Below are 26,630 nucleotides of genomic sequence, written 5' to 3' on the forward strand. Positions count from 1 at the left end.
TGCATGCCAAATTTAAGCCCTATCCGTCTTGTAGTTGGAGCTGTGCGTTGGTAGATCAGTCAGTCAGTCAGACAGTCAGCTTTCCTTCTATATATTTAGACCTGATTCACTGATTGACAATCCTTGGACCTAGAAAACTGAAATTTTGTACAAAGGTTTCCTATTATAATGAGGAAAAGGAATAAGGCCGGATTTCACGTAATTCCCACGGGAGTTTACGCTTAAAACAAGTAGATTAAAATAAAGTCTTTTATTTTTACAAATAATATTATAAGATATATCCATAATACGTACCTACCTACTTAATTAACATAAATTATTCCCATTACGCTAATACTAATTAGTGTAAATCAATATTAATTGTGTTAGGAATGCAACATACGAATATCCATCCATCCGCAAGCCACCAAAAACTGAATAGCACTAGTGTAATTCTGAATGATCTCTTTTATTTTTGTAGTATTTATATTTGTAATGTAGGTATCTGCAATATTATTGATAAATTCTTAAATAAAAGCTAGCTTAGCACCAGTTTACTGGTTAACAAAAAGCACGACACCTTTTACAGCTTTTAAGTTGAAAGTCGGACAGTTTAATTTAAAGCCCTTTTCTGGTACATTGCACGCCTTAATTATTTGTATGGAATCTCTATGTTATATATGAATTTTCTAAACAATAGATTAAGTCACAATAAATAATGTAATCTACATCTGCCTTATAATAATCCAAAATTGGATGATGTTTGGTAATTTTGTATCTTTTGTGTTACTCATCACCGAACACGAATTTTATATTATAACGCATAAAATATAACTCCTCTCCTCACGCGCCATTTTATCTTTTTGGTTCATATTTCATGCCAAAAGTACGATTTTAGTCCTTCTTTTAAAGGTGAGTTGTACTTTTGACATGATAGTTGACCCATAGAGTTAAAATGGCGTGTGAGGAGTCATTTTGTACGGACTATACACTATGTAATATGTACGTAACATGTCTATGGTATAATTTCATTGCTGCAGCAGAAATTTTTATTTAGGCACAACATTTTGCTGACTTTGACAATGTAATTTTAGCAAACACAATTTTTTCCCTATTTTGCTCGGTAATCAAAGGGCTTTTGTGTAAAATCTCGTTACCGGATGTGATTATGGTATAGTAATTTCCCTGTGTCACAGTTCACGGTTTGACAGTGGGATAAAGCGGGGCTTCGGGATAAATAGACACAGTTAAGATTGATGTATGCGATATATTATGTGATTAACATTACCAAATTAGTTTTAGTCGAACTTAAGTACCTACATGTATCGATATTATTATCTTCGATTACCAAGTACTTAGAGGAAACATTTTTTTTACATTACATCACATTAGATTATTATTAATTTGAATTTAAGTAGTATCTTTTTTAATTTTAGATCTCTTTACAAGATAATATTTCTGACAAGCATCTCTCAGGTTCTTTATTTAAATTGAACAATTTAAAAAGTATGTATTTTTTAATTTTGAATGAATTTGCAATGAAATATTCGATTGTATGCAACATTTGTTACGGCAACGCTATTTTACATGTTGGTAAAATGTTTTATTTAAAAAAAAAACGAGTATGGAAGGAAATTTATATTGCAGCGAAAAATTTTCCGTTAAATATTTAACGTTAAAAGCAATTTTTTAATGCCATATTTTATTCATAAAGGTGGCGATTTGTATAAAATCAACCAGTAGGTATGTGCTACGATTGTACTCGTACGTTGTACTCGTACATTGCGTGTACGTGTTTCTTATATTGCTTTGGGGATCAGCATAATGGTGCCACGGATCGCTGACGTGCGACTACGTGACGAAGCTTCCAAAGTCACAAATACGGGTTCGTTTCCTCGCAGTCTTGCCAGTAAATCGTATGTTGACTCAATTTGATTTTTCTGCAAATCTTTTATTATATGTGATGGGGTTATGAGGACTACGAGTTTTTATTAAATCGCATAGTTAAATACTTAGACTTGCGATACGAAAATCCATCTACTAAATGAAGAAGAAGAAGAAGAAAAACGTTTATTTTTTAAAGCTGTACCACACATTACCAGTTAGGTTATCCCGGTTAATATTATTATTATTATCTTTATATATGCCGTATTTTTAAATACGTCATATGTAAAGATAAACTTACTGACAAATAAAATAAAAATTAAAAGCTACATAATTTAAAAGAAAACGTAACAAAAGATAATAGAAAACGCACTCTAAAGATATCAAAATACAACTTAAGCCATAGGGCCCAGAGACTTGAGATACTTGCATGTAGGTTTTCTTTATAACGTAAACCACCCCACTTAAAAATGGTTTTTCAGAAATTTCACCTGCGCGGAGTCGATGCAACTATTAAGCGAGAAATACATACAAATCTGTCTAATAATAATACAAATAAAGTTAAATCGATAGGAACAATACATATTATAGTGCGGCGGACATGGTAAGTACAATCGGTGGCTTTATCGCTAAGATAGCGATCTATTCCGGGCAACGGGCTTGACAGGGATTTATATCAAACAGAAATCGGATATAAACTTGTAGGATATACCTATAGGAAATAGGTATAATAGATAGTTTCAATCGGTATCAAATTATCGTGATAAATCTATCACTATCTAATGATTAGTTAGTTTGAATTAATCCAAAGTGTCCTAACTAGTCGTTAAATTAACATCCACAAATAAATGAATAGTTGTTTTGGGTTATACTAGTTGACCCGCCCCGGCTTCTCACGGCCTGCTGCCTATTCGGCCTATTCCACAGACTAATATGAATGTGTTTACAAATTAGAATACCTACAAAAATGATAATGAAACTGGATTGAGTTGTACTAAGAAATTTAGGTACCAACATTTTTTACCGAAATCGAACCTGTTATAGGTACTATGAAAATTTATGCGTAGTACGCGATAGGTTGAAATGGCTATCGGGGAGGGAACGCCCCGCACACCCGCTCAGCTCTCGCGCTAACCCCCTGTGGGTGAGTGCGGGTGTGCGGGGTGTCCGCGTCCCCCCGCCTCATACCCCATTGCCATCTCAACCTGTCGCGGACTATATTATGTTAGAATAATATTTGCAGTATTGTGATGTTTTGATATTATCTCTACAACCGTTTCTTTAACTTTTGTTGTTGTAAAAATGTTTTAGCTACACTGATCCGTAAAAAAAATCTCTTATCGATATAGCTGCAGAAATTTTATTAATAAAAACCGATTGTTTTTTTTGTACGATTTGTTAGGCGTTGCCGACGTTTTTCTGCCTTGAAGAAGGACTACCAATATTACGCTTTCCAGTGCGAGGTAGACCAGATCCTCCACCTTGGGATCCCATCGTCTGTCGGTTCTCCGAGTTTTCAAACATTATTAAAGGAGATGCAGGAAGCCTCGTTTCATAGTTTTAAGTTTACGTAATTAATTACAAACTCAACAATTGACAATCAAAAAATTTGACTTTGACTTTGACCTCCAGACACAAGTGTAACAAGATGGAGTCAATAGTCAAAGAGAGTTTCTAAAAGAAAAGTTTGTCTAGCAGTGGATTTCCACTGGTTGAGACGATGATGATAAGCGTTACGATGTTTGTGGAGACAACAAAGGTGTCGTAAATTATTCAGGCGGAGCACTTTTCGAGGTCCTGAAATATTGCTCGGTGTAACAGGTGTACAGTTACGGACCAACTAGTTTGAGTTTTTATACCCCTTCATCTGTCATCATAAAGTTCATTACTTTGCCGAACTTTTCCTCTCACGCGCCATTTTTAACCGACTTCAAAAAAAGGAGGAGGTTCTCAATTCGTCGGAATCTTTTTTAACTTTTTATGTCAAAAGTACGATTTAAGTCCTTATTTTAAGGGTGAACCGTACTTTTGACATGTCAGTTAGCCCATAGAGTTTAAATGGCGCGTGAGGAGTCATTTTTTACTGACTATACTATTTTTGCTAGTTTTTTATTTTAGTAATTTAGCTATTTAATAGGGGCACTCCATGTTTTGGATTTTTTTTAAAGTGGCTGGAAATTTAGGAAAGTACGAAAATTAAATTTTAAGATTGTTGTACTGGAGTTTAATCCTACCGCTTGCCTTTCTTTTTATACTAAGAATTTTTTTTTTTAAGACTAGCTGAACCGCCTCGGCTTCGCTCGGGTGGAGTTTAGAAAATTGAGGGGGAGGTTGAATTAAATTTTTCTCTCCGTAAGAAGCATCCTCGTACTTCAAGGAATATTATAAAAAAAGAATTAGCGAAATCGGTTCAGCTGCTCTCGAGATTTGCGATGAGCAAGACATTTAGTGATTCATTTTTATATTATAGATAGGTCGACCTTTATACCGGTCAGTTACCAAAAGCATTAAAAGGTTGGTGCGATTTGTCAAAAATCCTCTAGGATAAAATTAAAAACACAAATTACGCTGATTCAACTAAATAATTTGCTGTACATGTAACACACGCCTCGCCTATTTTGCCAAAGCAAAGGAAGATAACGATTTACAAACACAACGTGTTTCGTGATTTATTCCTAACATCCTGACCTGTTCTTGTTTGTGCGACAACAAGGGCTGGGCATAGTTTTATCTCTTTTGATCGGCATCAGCAATTTGAGATCTTACACTCTACCTATGCTTTATTTGCGTAAGGGCGTTTGTACACTCATTCGTATTCGATTCATATTAGAACTTATGCATAAAAAATGTTTCGAATTCAACATATAAAATGTACGTACGCTCGTGCACTCATTTGATTCGTATTTATATGGATCCGTATATTATATATACTGTATATAAGCGTGAGCCATGCGTGAGCTCATTTTGTGTGATGGCCAGTTAGAATCGTATTTTTATAAAAACGAATCGAATCCGAATGAGTGCACAAAGTAGCCAAACGCCCTAATGGGATAAAATAAGGTAAACATAAATATGGATAAATAGCAAAATTACGTAGGTAAATGTTTGATATCTTTTTACAGTGTAGTTCTTTTGAATGCTTCTAATTAGTTTGCCATTAGTCTAACATTGCGGCTAATTCCGCTGTCCACAATCTCTAAACTAAACTAAAATGAAATGGCACGTCTAAATCTATTGCTATCCCTTTTATAATGTTGCTTGCAGAAAAGCTAGGTTTAGAACTGTTAATTTAGTTTAGTTTAGAGATTGTGTACAAGAGAATCGGCCCCAATATTTTGATAAACACGATTGAAATCAAACTTTAATATAAAAAATCTGAACAATATATGCTATAAGTAGATACTTATGCGTGAAAAAGCTGTGATAGCCTAGTGGCTAAGACTTCATGTTCTCAAAGGTGTGTGAAGTCTGCCAATCCGCATTGGGCCAGGGTGGCCGACTATGGCCTAAACCTTTCTCACTCTGAGAAGAGACCCGTACTCAGTAGTGGGCCGGTAATGGGTTGACCATGATGATGATGACTTATGCGTAAAAAGGAATTGCACTGTTACAAGTACCTATAAGAAGATGAGAAAAATGAATAAGATTTAGGACTATATTAATTTTAATAATTTCTTTTAAATCATTTAAAAAATATTGATAAAGTTATCTAACGCCTTTGTAGGTAAGTAGTAATTTACAAGGCGACTGCAATTTTTTGTAAGTACGTTCTTCTCATAATACTAACTTTATTTTAACAAATTGCTTTTATGAATAATACCTAATGCTTTAATCGTTCTTTCCACAAAGGTGAAAATCTACAATTAAATACGCGAGTAGAAATTATGGGAAACCGATAAAAACCTTCATTATCGGAGACCTCCCATCGCCAATGGAATCGGACAGACTTAATTTATTACAAAGAAGATCAAAGATATCCGCTTCTATTGAACTGTTATAGGTATTAAATTTGAAGTGAAATTAAAATCGTCTGCCTAGCGCGCTAGGAATCTTCGGTGTTGATGTAAGTACCATCGCTAATTGCATAGAGTTCTCATACTGCAGTTTGGAATCTATGAAGTTGAATAATTGGCTTAATACGGAAGCTGAAGTTTGAAAAAGGCGGACTGAAATCCAAAAGGTTACATATGTCACCACTGAGTCATGAGGTGCACAGTATTATACTATTTTCGTTGTAAGATAGTGCAGGATGATTTAGGTTCCTCCTGAATTTGACAAAAGAAGCGATTGAGAAAGAATGTTTGTTTTCTTTTTTTAAATTATAAATTAAAAAAAATTAATACTATATTAAATAAAAAAACCGGCCGGCCGGCTACGCGCATTGTAGGGTTCCGTAGTCACAACATAGCCATGATAGTTTTCCTTTAAAATTGATCATATTATATACTACTGCTGTGAATTTTTTCACGTTCCTGTATACTACCATTTGGCTGATAAAGGGGGGGAGGGGGGGGGGGTACCTGAAGTAGCATAGCGCTCGTTCATGTACTCATGTCAGTAATGTCCCTCAAGGTGCACATTACCAGCCCTCTTAAGGATAAGATACTGCCGCTGATCATGCTGCACATACCAATATCGGTTTAGTTTTGTGTATAAATGAATAATTTTGTCTCTGCATTATTTTAAAATGCGTTTTACGTTTTGCAAACCATTTGTCGAATTCTTTTACACTTCAAAAACAACCGATTAATAAAGTAAGAAAATAACTTATAAGACGGGTAAAGTACTAGGTACTTTTAATAAGTTTCAAAATGATGACTAACATTGTCTTTCCATAAAAATAATTGAGTTCTTAGCTGAAACTTGAATGCTCAAAACAAACTGAAAAATATCTAAAAGGCTGTAATAAAACATTGTATTTCACTTGAAAACACTGTGTTGTAGGGATTGCTTCTTTGTTTTTATTATTTTATTGTTCTTTTGTTTGAAGGTAAGTTTTCTTCCTCGTTGGCAGCCATTTAGCGAAATAGAAATGAAAAAGTTTCCTGCCAGCAGAAATTCATAAAGGTTTTAAGTTCATGTTTCTATAATATGTTAATAGATGGAAGGAAATACTTACTTTCATTTTTATAGATTTCATTTTGTCTATTTGTTTGCATAGTGGCATCCTTTTAACTTTGAATGATTAATTTATTCTGTTAGAAAGGTATAATAATAACTGGCAATTCTATTCAATAAACTTAAATCTATAAATTAAAACTAAAATAAATTAAATTTAATCTAAAATTCTAAAACCTTATCGAAACCACCACAGCGAAGCATTCTACCCAAGGCAGCATTACCCCTTTGGATGGGCCAAACTGATTCTTTGTCCAAGGTCTCGCCAGCTCTCGGGTCCCCGGTTGACTCAATAACTCTTTTCGAAATATCCCCAAAAAGAACTCGAGCCCCCGGGCCCCACGGCCCCAAGGTCTCCACACCAAAAGTATTAATACGAAGCTCCCATCGACTTTTTCATATTTGCGCCTCTTGGCCTATTTGGCGCTGATGGCCGCTGCATCCGACATAGAGGAAATCGCCTGAATGTGGGATGCAGCTAAAGGGTCTGCACACGTTGTATCCCAAACAAGCGACCTGTCCATCTTCCGAGGAACGAGCATCATACCATCAGGTCTCTTGCCATCGCTACGCGCCAAACCAATAGGTACAAGGACCTCTACCAATAGGTACAAGCCCTACGCTGGACCTACGATTGTCGATCTGGGTTTACAGTTTAAGCAATTTAATTTTCGCCATTTTGGCGCTGATAGCAGCAGTGATCATCATGTGAACTCAGAACTAAATGTTAGTGATGATATATCTCTCAATATAGTGTCAACACGAACACCATATATGACACAAAGTGTTACTTTTGATCCCCGGTATACGCTCGGTGGGGTGCTTCGAATTGACTTTTTTCGAATTGATCAATGATTCGTGCAAAAAATTACAGTCACTTCGTACAGCAAAGCTTTTCCAGCGTACTTGTATAATATGTCCATTTCAGTAGTGTTATGGGATAGATTCTGTGTCTATAATATTTGAGTAGAATACTGCAGTTGTAGTAGCAACACTTTATATTATTAACTAGCTTATGCTCGCAACTTTATCCGCGTGGACTACACACATTTCAAACCCCCATTTCACTCACCCTCTTAGGTGTAAAATTTTCAAAAATCCTTTCTTAGCGGATGTCTACGTCATAATAGCTAACTATGTATGCCAAATTTCAGCCCGATCCTTCCAGTAGTTTGAGCTGTGCGTTGATAGATCAGTCAGTCAGTCACCTTTTCCTTTTATATATTTAAAGGTTTTGGTTTTTACATAAATCAAACTTCAGATTATAATTTTGATCGTATCTATTTGACTTTGTACGCTCACTTGAAGATGACCGCAGATTTTATTTACAAATATTTATGTGAAATAGCTTTCGGTTTATAGAATAAAGTACTAAAGTTGGTGGACAAAGTTTTTACAATAAAATCAATATAGGATCGCGGAACCCCGTCATAGGCAATAACTCACACTTATTCTATTAAAGTTGTCCAGAGCGGCCCCATTCTGTTGGCACCGATGCTATTTTTAACGCAGTAAGAGGCGCCTGGGAGTAATTAATACATTTACTCGACACTTATATGACTATTACGCCAATTTAAACTGTTAGTGTACGCTGTCTCGTTGCTCTACTATTATTTGTAGAGCAACTACTTACTACTATTTTATCATAAGTTACGATTCTAGCAGGCTAAGCTACCATCAGATAATGTAGGTAGGATATTAAATTTATTGCTATTATGATTGTTTCTAATAATAATAATAATAATAAAAACTATTATTATTATTCTTAGAAACGAACTTTCTTCTTAACCGTTTAAAATACCTATATGTATATTTGTCTGCTTAGCTTATGATTTTATAATTAGGCCACCGCCTCTGCCATAGCTTCCATCACCTAATGCGATTTGAAGTTGTGTACTGATTTGAAGTGCAAAGAAAATCATGTCAGTACGCCTAGTATAAGATTTTACATCTCACCAAACGTTGCCAGAATTTGATAGTCAAAACACAATACCGTCAAAGTAAAATGGCCTAAAAAGCCGTGAACTGAAGTCGAAAATTCAATGCCACTAATTTTAATTTCGCAACGTTTTCGCTTGGAACGCTGGCTGTAGATGTGTAGACAAACTTGAGCTGTAAAACAAGGCAGTTAAGATCTAGTTTACTATAATACGTGAGTGTTTCAACACTCGCATACTATCAACGTTGGTGAGACATAAAATCTCGTACTAAGTGTACAGGTATAACAATCGACAAACGCAGCGGCAGTACGAACTTCGTGGATAAAGACGTATCTAACTGCTAATTGAATCTGAGAACTTGCTGTACACTTTCCCGAACCTGTGCGAATTAGCTCTTCATCTATATTTGCGGGCGATGACTTTTAATATTTTGAACATCAATCAAGAGCTTACGAATTTTGCCAATCATTTGTCAACCCAACCACACAATAAGAATGCTTATAAGCTTTCAAAATAAAAGTGCTTAAAGTATACGATCGCGGTTACGATACCCGCGATCCGACATCGTACAAGTACCACAACAAAAATTTAAAGGTTAGAATTTTGTTCCAATTAAAGCAAACTGATTGTCAGTGACTAGATTTTAACTATAGTGGGCTTATGGAATAGGAATCCCAGTTCTGAATTTAGGTACAGAAGTAAAATTCAATTTAAAAAAACACAATTTATTAACACAAAACCAAATACTTTTACAATTATCAAACTTTTAATGATTGGAACAATAAAGAAAAACATAATTCGAACCAGAACCCGTCGATACAGCACAAAAATCAGCAGCGAAATGAGCCCAGTGCTTGGGTGCGCTCAGCTTTTATAGCTAAGCGCATTAAGAGATGTGGCGTGACCTAAGACTATAGCTATACTATAGCTATACCTTCCTCTTGAATCACTCTTTCTGTTGCTGAAAACCGCATTAAAATCCGTTAGTATCCGTAGTTTAAAAGATCTACGCGTTCATACATACAGACAGCGGGAGCGACTTTATTTTATACTATGTAGAGATTAGAATTAGGGCCAGATCAGATAATAACCGGGACGGACCGCTTAACATGGTCTCTAACCATGTTAAGCGGTCCGTCCCTTTAAGGCACTACATATTTAAATAGTATATAATTTAGTGCAAATTCTAGTCATGCAGTGAACTTGTACTAAAGAATAATGGTGGGCCTGTTCGTTACGTGAAGCGAGAAGTCAAGACACGTACGAACTGAAACTAAACTTTGCACGTAAATTACATTAAAGCACCTAGCATTGTTGTCTCTATGTAATAATCGCCAGACGTGCTGGTTACTCTTCTAATTAATTATCATGTAACATTCCTGTAATGGGCAGTTAATAACGTGTGTTCTAATCTTAAACAAAAGACCGCCAGAATGGGATAAAACTGTTTGTGCATTCATAATAAAATTTGTTTTTTAAGGGTCTATTTTACAACCCATTCATTTTTTGAGAATGAAAATAACTATTAGCCTCGGGGTAGGTGAAGGGCAAATGCATGTTAAAACAGCCCTTTCTGTTTTTCTTGGGCATTAAATTTTCATTCATTTTCAAACAGAGCACGTTTAGATGTTACTGTCGATTATTTGTTTCCATTCCGTTATTTTGCCGGCGCAAAGTGGCAGAACTAATTAAAAATACGATCTCTCGCTTTATGGGCTCTCATGAACGAGTTAACGGCTTTGTTTCTTTCAAGTTTCTTTCAAGTTACATTTAAAACCCTAATTAATATTATTTTATTTCAAGTGAATTTTGTGTTTGTCTGTTATTTCGAAATAAGTTTTTTTTAACAATAAGCTGTGATTAGCTTATTTAAAAAAAGACAGGTATTTCGCTTTGTCAATACCGAAACAGATATTAATTATCTATAACTTTTGTCTAACCGTCTGTTAGTTTGTCTGGAATAATCTTTGTAATGGCAAACCCAATTTTCACGGAATGTTCACAGACATGTTTAGGTTCATAGCTTGGAATGATCTAGGCTTCTTTTAACCATGAGTCTTAAAAAAACTCTCATGGCAAAATAGTTTTTCCACGAAGACAGAAGTCACGGCCAACTGCTTGGGGAACAAAGCTAAGCTAAAAAACTGGTCAAGTTCGTATCGAAATCAGAATAGGTACGCATAAGGTTGGGTTCGGTATAGTCATGTAATTTGTGGACTCATGCTTTTCATGTTCAGGAAGAGAGGAGGTTTTTTTTTCAAAATTTAAATATATGCTTGTTATATTTTTATAAAACATGTTATGTTATATTTTTATATAAAGTGTGCGTTTAATTTTTATGCAGATTTTTATCTTCGATAAACATTGAGAATAGTAAGATGAGAAAATGAGCCACTGATTCAAGATTAAACGCTGAATAATAATTAAGCAAATGCAAATTAAGTCTAACGAAATGGTCAATAATACTTTCGTAAAAGGATTATACAGTAGGCACGTACCATTAACTTTTCATCCAACAAAAAGTTTCAGCACAATAAAGTAAAAGTAATTTTGAATAACAAAATATGCTTTTAAATCCAATGCTGAAATAATTTTTTTCTCGTTGTGACTGAAGTATAAGGAAAACAATCATTTCAATTAAATAACTGCGCGGTTAAAAAATGTTCGTCTAATGGGCTTTCAGATTCCGAACGATGTCAAATGACTCGAACATGACTCATGTTAACGAAACCAAGTTACATCGGACTCTACTATTACCTATAGAGTAAAATCCATTATGAGAAAGAATAATATAATTACAATAGACGGGCTTCCCCCTAGTCAGGTCGCCAGGTTTGCAGTATTTTCAGGGTTGTGCCAAATTCGGATTACAAAACTTATATTGTTAACTGTTGAATCTCATCAGGGTGCTTTCAGATTAACACCTATAACCAATTCCTTTATTTATTCCTTTCCTAAATTAAGTATTTAATAAATAATGTAATATTTACTATTTTTTGCTTGCAGTAGCTAGGCAATAAACAGAAATTACCTTTATATTAAGTAAGTTTTGAGTGCAATGACTCGAGATTCTACCATTTATCAGCATATATCTTATTTTGTGGTTATAAGTCAATTTTGTGCCAAGGCCCATTAAAAAAATTATCTCGGAAAATGTAGATTTCCTGGCGTCCCTACCCCCAACTGGGAGAAAAAGCAACATCGGTTAACGCGCGATCGGTCACAAAGCGAGACGGTACGTAGGTACGCCTCACTGCCCGAACCTCGCCTGATTCATGAGTAATGAGTAGGTACATATTGAAAAAATGAACTGTACGTACAGAGGCTTTATCGATACAAACGACAAAATAATTTGCGGCTTGATACTATTAACCGGCCGTGATGTGTGCGAAACGTTTTCTGAATAGCATACCTACCTACAAACGGCGTATTCGTTGACAGTTAATTTGCACAGATTTCAATTATAATTTACTTTTTCCAGTTTTGTAAAACTTTTCATGTTTATTTTAATATTGTTTTCAAGAGTCACAGTTTACACAATTACATTGAGTTTAATAATTGTTTAATATTCAAATGAGAACCAAACTATGTTTGTTTGGAGCATACTATGAATAAACACATCAAGTTAGACTTGATGAGCTTTTATTAAAATCCCTACTCGTTTGTAACGTGATCTGTAAAATGAATATGTGATGTTAAGCCTGGTCAAGCACTCCACAGCAATCAAAAATTTGGCCCAGAACCGGTCTGAGATTCTACTCAAGCTTGATTAGATCACCATCTTTGTTACTCATACTCGTACATCATAATATAAGAAATAATTAATTAGTTTGCGGATGCTGAAACACAAATCTTAACAAGGCGAAAGCACGTCTAAGTAATTAGGGAAAATGGGATAGACCACCGACATAAATCATCCCGCAGGCAGCATCTTCGCTAACAAGCCCCTTCTAAAATATATCTCCTACAAGTTATATTATATAATTATACATACCAGGTTTTGTCTGGGGTTTTTGTCGGGTGTCTTTTCCAAGAACTTATTTTCGGTTTAAATAAAAACAAAACTGTACCTACTTATAACTTTTGTAATCAACCACAAGGCTACAGCGATTTTTATTAACCATTTTACTCTTCGGGTGGAGCGTCTATTCTCGCAACAGCCGTATTCATAATTCATAGTCTGTTATCTTCTCACAGACGTACAGTCTACAAAAGGTTTGCGGTTTATTTATTTAAGAAACTAATATTGTAAATGGATAGTCTTTTTGTGTGATATCCGAGTAACAGCAGATACTGATTTTTCTTGGAGCTCTTTGTATTTCTATTGTTCATTTATGTTTTGTAACAAAACCTATGTTCTCGACTATAGAAACTATGTATTTCATATAAGTACTTATTTCATTGCATTGCATTGCATTGCATTACATATTTACTACTCTCTACATTGTTAATTTAAATTATCTCAGCTAAGGTGGACATTCTGTGGAATTACCTCAATAAGATTGTGTATGCAACTGTGCATCAATACGCACCACCACACACACACATAAAAATATAGTCACTAAATTTACCACGCAATATTTATAACTTGTTATTAAACTAAACTGACCCGGCGAACTTCGTTCCGCCTAACAATCGATTCAATTTTTTTTTTAAAAATATCAATTCACTATCAGAAATTCTCAAATCCCCACGATTTAGGAGTTCAGTACCTTGCAGCATCAGGATTGAGGAGTTGGGATCCGAAGTTCAATGATGTAGCCTATGCTTCGTACCTAAAATAATTTTGCATCATCCGCAGTTCCTGAATCATTATAGTTTAGGAGTGCTGTACCCTACATCATCAGGGTTGAGGAGTTGGGACTTGAAATCTGAGAATGCAGTCGTTGCTTGGTACCTATAATATGAATTCACTATGAACGCTTCCTGAATCTTGATAACTTAGGCGGGCAGTAACCCTGCAGCATCAGGATTAAGGAGTTAGATCCAGAATTTTTTATGGGACTACCACGAAAACTTCTTCTGTTGATTTAAAAAAAAATTTTGCAATGCGGTCCAGAAACCTCGAAAAAATCGATGTAAAAAAAAGAACCACCCCCTTTTTGACAGTTGGTTAAAAACCGATGACCTTGAAATATTTACGGAACAAGTTTTAAAATATCCCCTTTCTAACAAAAAAAATGAATGAAATCGGACTACGCGTTAATGAATTACAGCTCAGTATACATTTTAACTTTCAACCCCTCTCCTAAGGGAACCATGCTGAATTTCGGGATAAAAAGTATCCTATGTTGTGTTCTTCCTCATAGTATGACCTCAAATCGTATTAAGTTTCATTGGAATCCATTCAGTAGTTTCAGCGTGATGCGCGGCCGTGATACAGACAGACAGACAGACAGACAGACAGACAGACAGACAGACAGACAGACAGACAGACAGACAGACAGACAGACCGACAGACAGACAGACAGACAGACAAAAATGAAAAAAATTACAGTTTTGGGTTCAGTATCGATTATAGAGTGCCCTCGAAAAAAAATTTTCAATATAATATCTTCAATGTACAGAATTGGACCTGTTACAGTTTTATTATAAGTATTGATGATGATGACTATTGTTTACACGAGAATAGTTAAATATGAAGTAGGTATCAAAATATTAATTAGTCTTTATAGTATTATTATTATTAATTTGTATTTTATTTTAATGTAAACTCAAATAATCAATGTTTAATTTTTATTAGTGTAGATTTATTTGTAGTACCTATGTCAGAATTTACACAATTTCAATGTCTTAGTAGTTAGTCATCATCATCATCATGATCAATCCATCGCCGGCTCACTACAGAGCACGTGTCTCCTCTCAGAGTGAGAAGGGTTTTGGCCATAGTCTACCACGCTGGCTGGTCTTCTATAAGTTAGTACCTATTTCTATTTATGTTCTGTTTTAGCGTATATTCTTCATTATTAATGTCTTGGAAAGTGTATCATTGCAATTGGGTATTTGACTCCAATTATTTAATGACTTTATTATAAACTAGAATAAAAATAATGACGTAAACTGAAAAAAAACTAATTAAATCGATCAAATAACAAAAAAGTTATAAGCATTTCAATATTTCTGATTAGACAGAGATAGCGATACAGCAGTTTGACTTCACACCTACTAATGCCATAGTAGCTTCGTGCGGTTTCATACAAATTTTCGTTTTGCGAGAAAGGGATTGAAGACCCTCCCACTCCAAAATTAAAATGCCTGTAACTTTGTAAATCTTTGTTGGATTTTAATATTTTTTCAGTGTAGGTCATTATTTTTATCCTAGTTTATAATAAAGTAATAATATTTATCAAATTCAAAAGTAGGCAAATACCCAATTGGAACACTCATTTTCGGGCATAGGCCTCCGCCATCCTTTTCCATTATTTTAGGATAATAAGTTGGGTATAATAATTATTATTTATCATTATCAATGTTTGGGAAGGCAAGGCTTATTAAATGTCAATATTTAGATGTATTGTGCAATGTGCCGTACTGAGTTTCAGTTGTTGAAGTAAAGTCTTAGGAAAAGAGAAAAGTTTCCTAAAGAAGAAAATTAAATTGCGCACATTAGATTGTTTTATATTTATATTAAAATTTGTTTTATGCGTGTTCAAACAAAAGTCTGTGCAAAATAAATCCAGCAGTCCCGCGAGTGTGGTATTGTTGGATGGGCTTTAAAATTCGAGTCTATAATTTTTTTCTTTTTTTGTATCGATTCAGTTACGCGTTGTGGAGCACTCAGAGTTTTAACCAGAGTTTCTGACTCTGTTCGGTCTTTATTTTCACTGTGTAAGCCTTTGCTTTGTATGAATACGAATATTAACGCACAGAATTTTTTGAATATTATATATTATACAAGCTTATTGGCTAGAACTGTTGTCAATATAGTACATTATTGCAAAATGTGGGTAGAGGCGATGCCGAGGCACACATACGTACATAGGTCCATCAATGCCTAGTTGTGGCTAAGTCTTGTGTAGTACTTTTTTCAAATAATGCCCAAAATTAAAACTAAGTATTGATATAGATATATAGATTAATAGAAAGGATTTTTGAAAATTCAATCCCTAAAGGGGTAAAACAGGGTTTTGAAATTTGTGTAGTCCACGCGGACGAAGTCGCGGGCATAGCTTATGCACCCAGCAATTTTGGCAGAGGTAGGGTGTTCTCCCCGTAATCGGGCATTCACCCTTCGCTGGTGCATGTCTGTCAGCATCTCCGCATCCAGATCCCATGGAGGAGTCCCTGCCAAAGCACAGGAGTCAGTCAGTGAGCCTAACCTAACCAGATGACGTTTGCTATTATTCTATTTTTACTAGTTTTTACGCGACAACGGCGAAACGTATAGGAATTTGTCCGTAGCATATCGTTCCGCGCGTGTTCTGTCCGCATGACGTCATGATAAAACCAATATGGCAGGAAATAAGTATCTCTTACAAAAATAAAATTGAGAGGATTGACAAATCAAGTGAGCTACCAAAAGAAATGTGTATAATATTCATAAAACATTTATTTAATTTATGTTTGACAATATTACTCATTCTTCCGTAGGTCGTAGTATCTATTTTTAATACCGTACTTAATGTAAAAATGTAGCTACAGTAGAAACTCGATTATCCGGCCCTCAGTTATACGGATTCTTATGATTCGAAAATTGTTCGGCCAAGTGCGAGTCAGACTCGCGCACCGAGGGTTCCATACTCGGGTATTTTTTCCGCCCCCCCCCCCCCCCCCCCCCTAAAGGGATGAAATGGGGGTTTGGGGGTTGGAAGGTTTTGCTGGTGCAGGGTGTGCGCCCTGATGTTATAATGTTTGTTTCTGAAAAAAAAATGGCATTTGTTTCCTGTAGGCTACGCGGGCGAAGCCGCGGGCAGAAGCTACCAATACCGCTATCAATACCTACTCTGTGCAAATATTAGCTAGTTACAGTGAATCTAGCCGCAAGTGTACGCCTTAATTATAGACATATTTGTGTGCATGCATATGCTTATTGTTTTTGTATGCAAACTCAGGTCAATAGTTTTAACGCTGAAAGTTTACACACCCAATATAATATACCTACTTATCCGTACCAATGTACGTAGTGTACGACTACAACCATGACTGGACGGACTTCGTGACATAGTTTTTCACTCATGTAGTGAAAATCTCCTGCGGCTGTGTGCTCTCGCATTTTGCCAATGAATTAAGCTTTTTGCGGGAAAAGCCAACGTTACGAATTTAATCTGTTTCATCCAAATACAGCAATAACGTATGATAAGCAGGAAACATAGCTTCGCACCCGCACTGCGACGTAACCTGTCATTGAAATTTACTGAAACCACGGCACAGAGACCACGGTCTGCAAATGAAATAACCTTTCAGCTTGTTTGCGTTTAGTGTTTGATAAAGGTTTGATACAAGAGCTCGGTTGATAGCTTATAACTTATAAGTTTCCAATCATGCTATTGCATTCTAATCAGGATATAATCAATTATTTGTTATTAATGTAATGAAACTAATCAATAGTCCATATTTACTATAACTAACGTTATCTGTTTAGTTCATAAGTCATAATCTCACTTGATGTTCTGTGTGAACTTCCGTGTTAAGTGAAAATGGAAAGTTCATTTCCAAAGTTAGTTGAAAACCCTTCCGAAACCATTTGGGAGAGGTGAAACAGATGCTACGATGAACGATCCAAAGTGAAGCCTAATAAATAATCTGTTAAAATAAACAACTGCTGCTTTTGGTAGTCATGAATTTATTTATAAAATCGGCGAAATTGGTTCATTGCATCGGGTTTTCATTTATCCCAGTTTTTTTAGCATCTCAGTGCGGAACGGCGGAGTTTCTTTCGAGCTTGTAATTTGGACCGGAACTTTGGGGGAGTGAGCGCTTCAATGAACAAAATTGTGGACGACAGTTTACAAAAAGAGCCGAGCCAAGAATAGGCTTTATTCGATTTATTCATTTTATTTGCTTCGCAAGATGGCTTGCTTTCATTGTCTCTATTGTTTTCCTTTTGCTTGACCTTCATCCTTACGAGTTATAAAAATGTTTTGCCATTTTTTGTTTGTTTTATTTTGATGTTTTATTTGTTGTGAGTAAATGTACCTTTTACTTTTAAGGGGTAGCAAACAAAAGTTTTGTCTCTTTTTGAAATTAAAAGAAGTTAATTTTTTAGGGATCATAATTTTTTTTAAGGAAATCAATCAATCAATTAATCAGCCTGTTTGCGTCCACTGCTGGACATAGACCTTCCCAAGAGCACGCCACCACACACGATCCTCCGCCTTCCTCATCCACCCACTTCCCGCTATCTTCTTAAGGTCGTCCCACACTGCGCTTGCTGCGCTTTATGAAAGGAAAGTCTCTACTTATTTCAAATTTAAAAAAACGCGCTTTTGTGTACTGACTGAGTTATACTTTAGGCCTCCATCAGACGATACTTGCTAGTTCAGCCACTATCACTGCTGTGATTGACGGATAACCTATATTTTGCTTTATCAATCATTCATCGACTGACAAACTTCATCATCATCATGATCAACCCATCGTCGGCTCACTACAGAGCACGGATCTCTTCTCAGAGTGAGAAGGGTTTTGGCCTTAGTCTACCATGCTGGCCTTGTGCGGATTGGTAGACGTTGAGAACATTATGGAGAACTCTTATTGATGCAGGTTTCCTCACGATATTTTCCTACACCGTTAAAGCAAGTGATATTAGAAGGCGGACGTCCTAACCGCTAGGATATCACAGCTTTTGACAAACTTAATGGACGCTTTATACTGTTGTTACAGAAATGATGACGTGTCGGTTGGGCTCGCGGCGGCTGGGTGGTTCTCGTGGCTCGTTGCAGGCTGGCACGGCGTGCTCCGCCGCCAGCGAGCTCGACCTCTCCTCGCGCTCAAGACGCTCACACAAAGCCAGGTAGGTTGTTACAGAAAAACGACAAAATATTATAAAAGTACGAGCGAAGCTAGCTCGATATCGTTTGACAATTTTACAAAATAATTATAATGGAAAATTCCGTATATAATTTTTAAATAATTTTCTTCACGTCTGGGATTTCCGTTCTGGGAGTGAGAGCATCATAGATTATTATTGTACCAGAGAATGTTCTAACACAATTTGAGCGTTAGTTTGATAGGTGAATTATTTTAATAAGGAATCATAAGAGAAATGTAATTTAGTGATGAAACGGTTAAATGTATCATTACTAAATTGTGTTTTTCTTTTTAAATTACGGGTGCCCACTACACAAAATGTTTAACTATAAAGAAGTCATATAATAGGTACCTAAATGCACGAACTACGGGTAACTTAGACGTTTGTCTTTATAAAATGCACCCTTTAGCTGCTACCTATTTCAGAACTTTGGTACTTCAATGATTTGTGAATTGGAAAGACTCATTGAACGCAAGTCGCTCGCTACAGAAATAATGATGGCGGATAAAAGGAACATCGTGTTTTTATTCTTTCAGTATATTATTTGCAGCAAACAAGAAGCTATATTGCTAAGCTTCCGTGATAAAAGCGGAACAATATCTAACTACTTACTTAAATGCGTCGTTATATTGTTAAAATTTTCACTCAGAAAACTTGTTAGGAATGCTATAACGATTAGAGCAGTTTTTGATACTAATTGCTGAAAATATGGCCTATGGTAGGTTTAGTATTCGCAAAACAAGCAATCCAATCTGAACACGAGGCGTATGACTTTGCATTTTACAAAACAGATCTCAGTCGGGCTTATGTATTTCATACCTTCGTCTATGACCTGCACAAATCACCATATTGTAACTTCAGACTAGACTTCTTGTTTTGCGCGCACAATAATGTTTTTTTATATTTTTATTTTATTCAGATACAAAATAGGTGCTTCGCGGTTAGGATTACCAGGTGTCCGGCTTTGGCATGTTGGCTTTTTACGGCCAAATATTTACGTGTCCGGCCTATCCAGCTTTAGTTAAGGCTTTTCTTGTCAGTATAATTTATTGCACGTAACGCCTGCAGAACAATCCAATCAACGGGAATATGCCCACGGCCCATCTGCTGTGGCGTTTAAAATGTAGGTAGGTACAGTTCTTTTAAAAAGTATGTTAGGCCATTAAAAAGATCGTCCAGCTTTCAGGGCAAAATTTCCAGCCTAATACAGCGCTGCCGCAGGGACTAGTATTTTAGGGCCTGACAACAATACACTTACCTTTTATTAAATCAAGGAAGAATGTTTCAAAAATTTTACATAAACATTAGTAAGTATTGTGACAAAAATATTTCTAACAACATAGTTCGCGTTTATGTTGTACAAAATAAATGTCCTCTAATTTTAGCGAAATATTAATACTGCCCCGTCAAATGCAAACTCTGTTGGCCAGTTAAATTTTAGTTTGGGACTGAAAATAAACACGTAGTTTTGTGTAATGTTATAGCAGGAACATTTAACAAACTTTTGTCGATTAAATGCTGTAGGTATAGCTTACGAAAAAATAGCAGTTTCGATAGAGTCGTCCCGGTACGCTGCCATGTAGAAACCCGATAGGTTTAGTAAAATCTTTCCAAGTTAGCCCACTTCCATTTAAGACTGCACTTCACCAGCAGGAGATCTCGCAGTCAAGAGCTGACTTGTACCTAATGGAATAAAAAAAGAATTAGCGTTTTTAGGGTTCTATACCAAAATTACAATTTGATTTTACGTTCGGTATTCTTTTTCTAATCTTGACAGGAAAAAGCAAAAAAGGGAGTTGATTGATCTAGGGTCAAAGCAGCCCCCCAATTGTGTAAGAAAAACGTATTCATCGTTATCGTAGTTAGTAGCAAATTCTGCCTCTTGATTGGCTATGAAAAAATGTAAATAGCGAATCAACCAATCAAAGGGCAGACTTTTTTGTGGACTACGATCACGATGAATTCGTTTTTCTTACACAATCGCGGGGCTGATATTTCTGATTTTATAATAATTTTGCAGAACTTTGGAGCGTGTACCTAAATTACAAGAGCAGAGTAACTGAAGTTATTATATGACTATTTTCTATCTACGGAGAGAAGTTAGTATAGCGCTATATATTATGTTACGCAATCAACAAATAAGAACAGAACGTCAGCTTTTATAAGTAAGCTTATGCTCAGCATGCGTCATTTTTCAAAACTGCTTCCCGTAACAGAAATTTGATTTTATGAACGAAGTTACTAGAAGCAATATTACGGTCTCTAGCATATTAATTAACTAAGAGGATTTAAACGACGTAACCTGGAGCGAATGCACAGATTGGAGTACTTAGTGTTTATTTTAACAACACTTTGGAAACTGCCTAGGCACAACATGCAGCCAATAAAATATTATGATGAACTCCCTGGAACAGTGGTTGTGCAATGTGATGTGGTCTTATAATCAATTCACGAGTACAATTCTTGGCCTTAGATCGGGATCAGAATTTCGGAATTTATTTAGAACTATAGATGATATCCACGACTTAGTTCACATGAATGGCTTTAAAAAACCCCATGATAGGTCTTTGATTTCCGGCATAAAAAGTATTCTATGCCCGTCTCCAGGATGCAAGCTTCTCTGTAAAAATAAATGATGCCGGCGACTTCATCTACTTTACTTAGGTTTTTAAGAATTCTCTTCATTTTCTGGGGGAAAAGAGCCAATGTCCATTCCCAGTACGCAAGCTATCTCTCAATTTTAAACGAATGGGCCTTGCGTGGCCTGTTGAGAGGTTGCAGCCATGGCTAATTGCCGCCCAACCAGCAGAGCCGTGGTGCCAAGCAGTACGATATCGCGTTGAAATCTATATGGGATACCTCATATAGATTTCTACACGTATCCATTTCATAAAAAACGGTCTTGCCTCCTCGCGGTTAGATAGTTTTCGTCTTAGATTGTATCGCTACTTACCATTCAGTGAGATCGCAGTCAAAGGCTAGCCTGTAGTTGAACAACAAAGTAAATTATAGTAAAAATAATAAAGAAAGCAGCGAAGCGGTTGTTTGAGCGTCACTAAGGCCTCTTATGTGGTCTGCTGAGTGATAATCCAATTTACATTTTTGCCTCTGTTTAAATTAATTAATATTTGAAAAGGATTTTCTGCGCTATTTTAAAATTCTGAATTTTCTTTGATGAAATAAAAAAAATCTTTTAAAACGATTTTAATTATTATTACCATTTTACAGACATCTGCAGACTATTTGAAAATTAATTCAAAAAACTAAAAATCGGTCAAGTGCGAGCCACTCTCACTCACTCGTACACGAAGGGTTTCGTACTTACATTCGCGTGCAAGATATAATAATAATTTATTTTTTAATTTGCATGGCGGCCATATTGAAATTTGCCAGCTTAGTTTTTTTGTTATAGTGGCAATAGAAATACACACTCTGTGATAATTTAAACTCTCTACTTATTACGGTTCATAAGATACTTCCCACCGACATACAGATGGACGGACAGTGGGGAGGCTTAGAAATAGGGTCCCGTTGGCACCCTTCGGATACGGAACTCTGCAAAAACCTCGATCAACATTAAGAATCTTTACTTCAATCAACAACAACAATCTTTTTAAAGGAAGCGTCTTCCATTAAGTAGGTAAACGAAGCCGTTGGAGAGTTTGTCTGTTGTTGGAAGAAGGCAAGGGCACTCTTATCGAGAGCCCCCCAAGACACGATCACTCTTGTATTATAAAGGTTAAGAAAAACGCTACTCCAATTATTATTAATTGAAAACAACTTCCTTAGTCCGAAGTATAAAAGAATTTTAATGGCCATTGATTACAATAAACATCAAACATCATCAACATCAAAGATAATCTTTTAAGTAGATACATTATTTTATTATCAGATCGTGATGGTCTGTATGTGGTTTTACGGGGATTAAAAAAGGTTTTATATGGTTTTAATCGGTTAACAAAGAACACGTTCTAATAATTAAATTGCAGAATTAATTATAATTCACATAACTTGTGTAGAATTTAGATCACGTTAAGGCACAAAATTCAGAGCTTTATGCACTCTACTTAATAATAATTAATTTAATATTTTACCACCTCCCTGTCGCAGAGATGTGCGCCGTTTCATAAACGGGAGGTCCTAGGTTTGATTCCCAGCAAGCTCACTTCCATCACACTTTGCACTGCATCATCACTTACCACCAGGTGAGATTAAGGGCTCAAGGGCTAACTTGTTTCCGAATAAAAACAAAAGAAACATTAAGGTAGTTAAATTAACCATGATTCATTATAAGATTTTCAATATGTAACAAAATGATTTAGAAGCTCTATTCGACTTCTACGAATAGATATTTCGTTTGCTAAAAATATTTTACATTCCCGGAACTTTTCAATTCGCCAATAAATCTTGTGATGTAGCCTCTTCCTTGAGGTATATTAAGGCGATAATATTGGTATAGGTATGAGTATGAGCAAGCGTGGCAACATCGCCCCAATAGAACGGATCACATTTTCAGAGCGGTTTATATCTCATTTCACGGTACGACAGTTCACAGCGAATGAGGTTCTTCGGCCTTTGGTCTCTGGAAGCGTTCGGAAAACCAATTGCTAATGGTAGCAGATCGTGCGTCTCTAAATCGGTTTGCTTTTATATGTTATTTTTCAGTTTCGCAATAATAATACGCTACAGTTAAAGCTTTGGATTTATTAACTACTAGTTGATGCCCGCGACTTCTCAGCGTGAACTTCGTAGGAACTCTTTGATTTTTTGGGATAAAAGTAGCTTGTGTCCAGGTGTTTAACTATATCCAAGCCAAAAATCACATCCATCCATTAGTCCGTTGTAGCGTGATTGAAAGACAAACCAAGAAACAAACGGATTTTCGCATTTATAATATTGGTAGTGGTAAATGACGCTAATATTATGTACATTTTTCTGATGTGTTATGAAGTAGGATAAGGATTTAAGATTCAAGTATAGGTAATTAATTCTTTCAATGTATTTTCGTCAAGCTTTTCCATAGGGTTTGCTTTACAAAATTAGAGGGAATATTTTTATCGATAAAAGTGAAAGGCGATTGAGTCAACACTCATGATTAGGGCGCACTCGTGAGAAAGACCCTTGTCTTCTCTTCTACAAACAAAAGGCGTACACTTCAATCTTAGGCCGAGTTAATGGAAGTACGCAGTTTAAATAGCACTGTTCGAACATTAATGCCTTCCAAAAATGATGCTTCCTACGTCCAGTGTGGCCGAAATTCTTCTCGAAAAAGTTTCGAGAACTTTTTAGAAAAGCTATCACAATAGTATGATGTTTGTCTTTGAGTTTCAAGTTTCTTGTAGCCATTTGAAGTAGGCAGAATGCATTATCCATACTTCATACTAATATTTTAAATATCATACTAAGTGATATTATAAATGCGAAAGTGTATCTGTCTGCTAATTCTTAACTCCTGTTTAACCTATTATGACGATTTTTTTACGATAGTTTGCATCCCAGGGATGGACAATGGACATAGGCAACGTATACTATTACTTACTACTATACTTTTTGTCCCGGGAAATCAAAGAGCTCCGAAGGGATTTTAAAGGCCCATCAGTTTAACCATTTTTGACGATAGCTTACATCTTGAGGACGGACATTAGCAACTTTTTATTCTGAAAATTACTGACAACCTTTTTATCGATAAAAAGAAAAATTTACTCGACCCGATTAGGGTCTACTTGAGGCGAGAGTCCTTGCCCTCCACAAACAGTAGACAGACTCTCTAACCTCTCAGCCGAGTAAATGAAAGGGCGCAGTTTAAACACCTTGAGAAAAATAATACCCCATAACATGCCCATAACAGGTACTTTGATGTAAGAACGGAACTAAACAAAGTAGTAAAGAAAGTAATGGCTATATTAAGATTAGCTTATGCCCGCAATTTCGTCCGCGTGGATTACACAAATTTCAAATCCCTATTTTAGGTACCCCCTTAGGGATTAAATTTTCAAAAATCCTTTCTTAGCGTATGCCTACGTCATAATAGCTATCTGCATGCCAAATTTCAGCCCGATCCTTTCAGTAGTATGAGCTGTGCGTTGATACATCAGTCAGTCAGTCACCCTTTCCTTTTATATAGCTAACTAGATTATACTTATTTCCATTTTTTTAACATTTATTATTAACTTTACACATCCTAAGCTTGATATAGGTTTATAGTACCTACGTACCCAATGTTAACGTGGAATTTTAAATGCCGATTTTTTTTTTAATTTACGTACGAGAGGTGTCACATCAGCGTCAATGTAAAAATCTGTACTCAAAACTAGGTAATCTAATCTCAATACGCTCTACGTCCAATGCATATGCATGACAAAATTTTATTACTGCTAATGTGCAATAAAAATTGCAAATCTTTTGAGTTTACTCCCGAATGGCATTTTTTCGTAGAATAGGTATCTCTAATTTAGTCTCGTAGACAATACAACGAACAAAATATGCGTTAATCATTTTGTAGAGGACATGTAACGAAAGCATGTCACGAACTATCGACATTATGATCATTTGGTTATACTAATGATGATTAGCGTAGTATCTGAGGCAACTTTTCATTAGAGTTCCGTAATAAAACAAGGAATCCTTATAATTTTGTTGAGTCTATCGATATGTCTTAAGAAAAAACTATTAGAACTATAAAGTTGAAAGTTTGCACAGTTGTGGAAACTTGTTACAACATAGACGTTTGATTTTGAAAACAAAGATTTTTCAGGGTACCTCCTGAAAATTAGGCAAGAGTCGACAATTTTTTTTTCAAAAAAATGATATGAAATATGCACATTTCATACTCTGTAGGCCTTTTAGGTTTTAGGCCTACTTTTAGGCCGAAAACGCTTACTTTCCGGTCTCGTGCAGTAATGTACTATTGGCGTATTCGTCGAGTGATACGATATCTGGTAATATTAATAGGCATTATAAAATATTATATTGAGGTTGCAGCACTAGGTAGGTTGACTTATATTGAATAATTCTAAGATAGCAAGTAATATGTATTTTTAAACAAAATCATGTCGATTTTTTGATACCATTCATAAGTAAATATTAAAAAATAAGCAGAGTGCTAGAGAAAAAATGCCACAGAAATAACCTTGTTTCTGATTATTTTACTTTTTGATTCACGGTGAGACGGTTTTTATAAGCATGCCTCTACGGAATCCTACCGTGCTCTGATACGTAGTATGTACTAAACCAGTTAGGTATTTTCTGTTCTATCGATTGCTGTTTCAGATCTGATTGCGATCTCTTTTTACGGTAATTAACGATGCAGGAAGAGGGATCTATGATCATCTATGGTAGTTTTGTAGATTTAAGTCATTAGATACCGAGGTTTAGGATGATTTTATATTTACGCTCGTTTTGGCATAAGTTCCTACACGCTTACACGTGCGCTTTTCGCGCTTAGATTAATTTAGAATAATTCATCTGAGCCTGTACGCTTAGTACGAGATTTTATGTCTCACTAACGTTGATAGTATTCGAGTATCGAAAAACTTTCGCATTATTAAAGTGGATCTTAGCTGCCTTGTTTTTTAACGCTGCACTTTGTCTTCACATCTACAACCAGTGCCCTGTTTATCAAACGTTACAAGTCTTGTATTACAAGCGTTTCTCTTGTAAATTTTTGCATTTTTACAAGAATGCGTTTATCAAAACTACACTTGTAAACTACAAGCTACGAGTAATATCACTTGTAATAC

At 35.7% G+C, this 26,630-nt stretch overlaps 1 protein-coding gene across 6 annotated transcripts in view; it reads left to right on the top strand.

Annotated features, from left to right (window-relative positions):
• LOC117981999 (cyclic nucleotide-gated channel alpha-3-like) overlaps positions 1-26,630 on the top strand; it is a 153,814-nt gene that overhangs the window by 51,658 nt on the left and 75,526 nt on the right. For all 6 annotated transcript variants that reach the window (XM_069498301.1, XM_069498300.1, XM_069498303.1 and 3 more), the window contains exon 4: positions 18,744-18,873. In XM_069498301.1, coding sequence (XP_069354402.1) covers positions 18,746-18,873 — 128 coding nt within the window. In that variant the 5' untranslated portion in view covers positions 18,744-18,745. The remainder of the gene's footprint in view (positions 1-18,743; positions 18,874-26,630) is intronic.

This window comes from Maniola hyperantus, chromosome 4, assembly GCF_902806685.2.
Source record: "Maniola hyperantus chromosome 4, iAphHyp1.2, whole genome shotgun sequence".
NCBI lineage: Eukaryota > Metazoa > Arthropoda > Insecta > Lepidoptera > Nymphalidae > Maniola > Maniola hyperantus.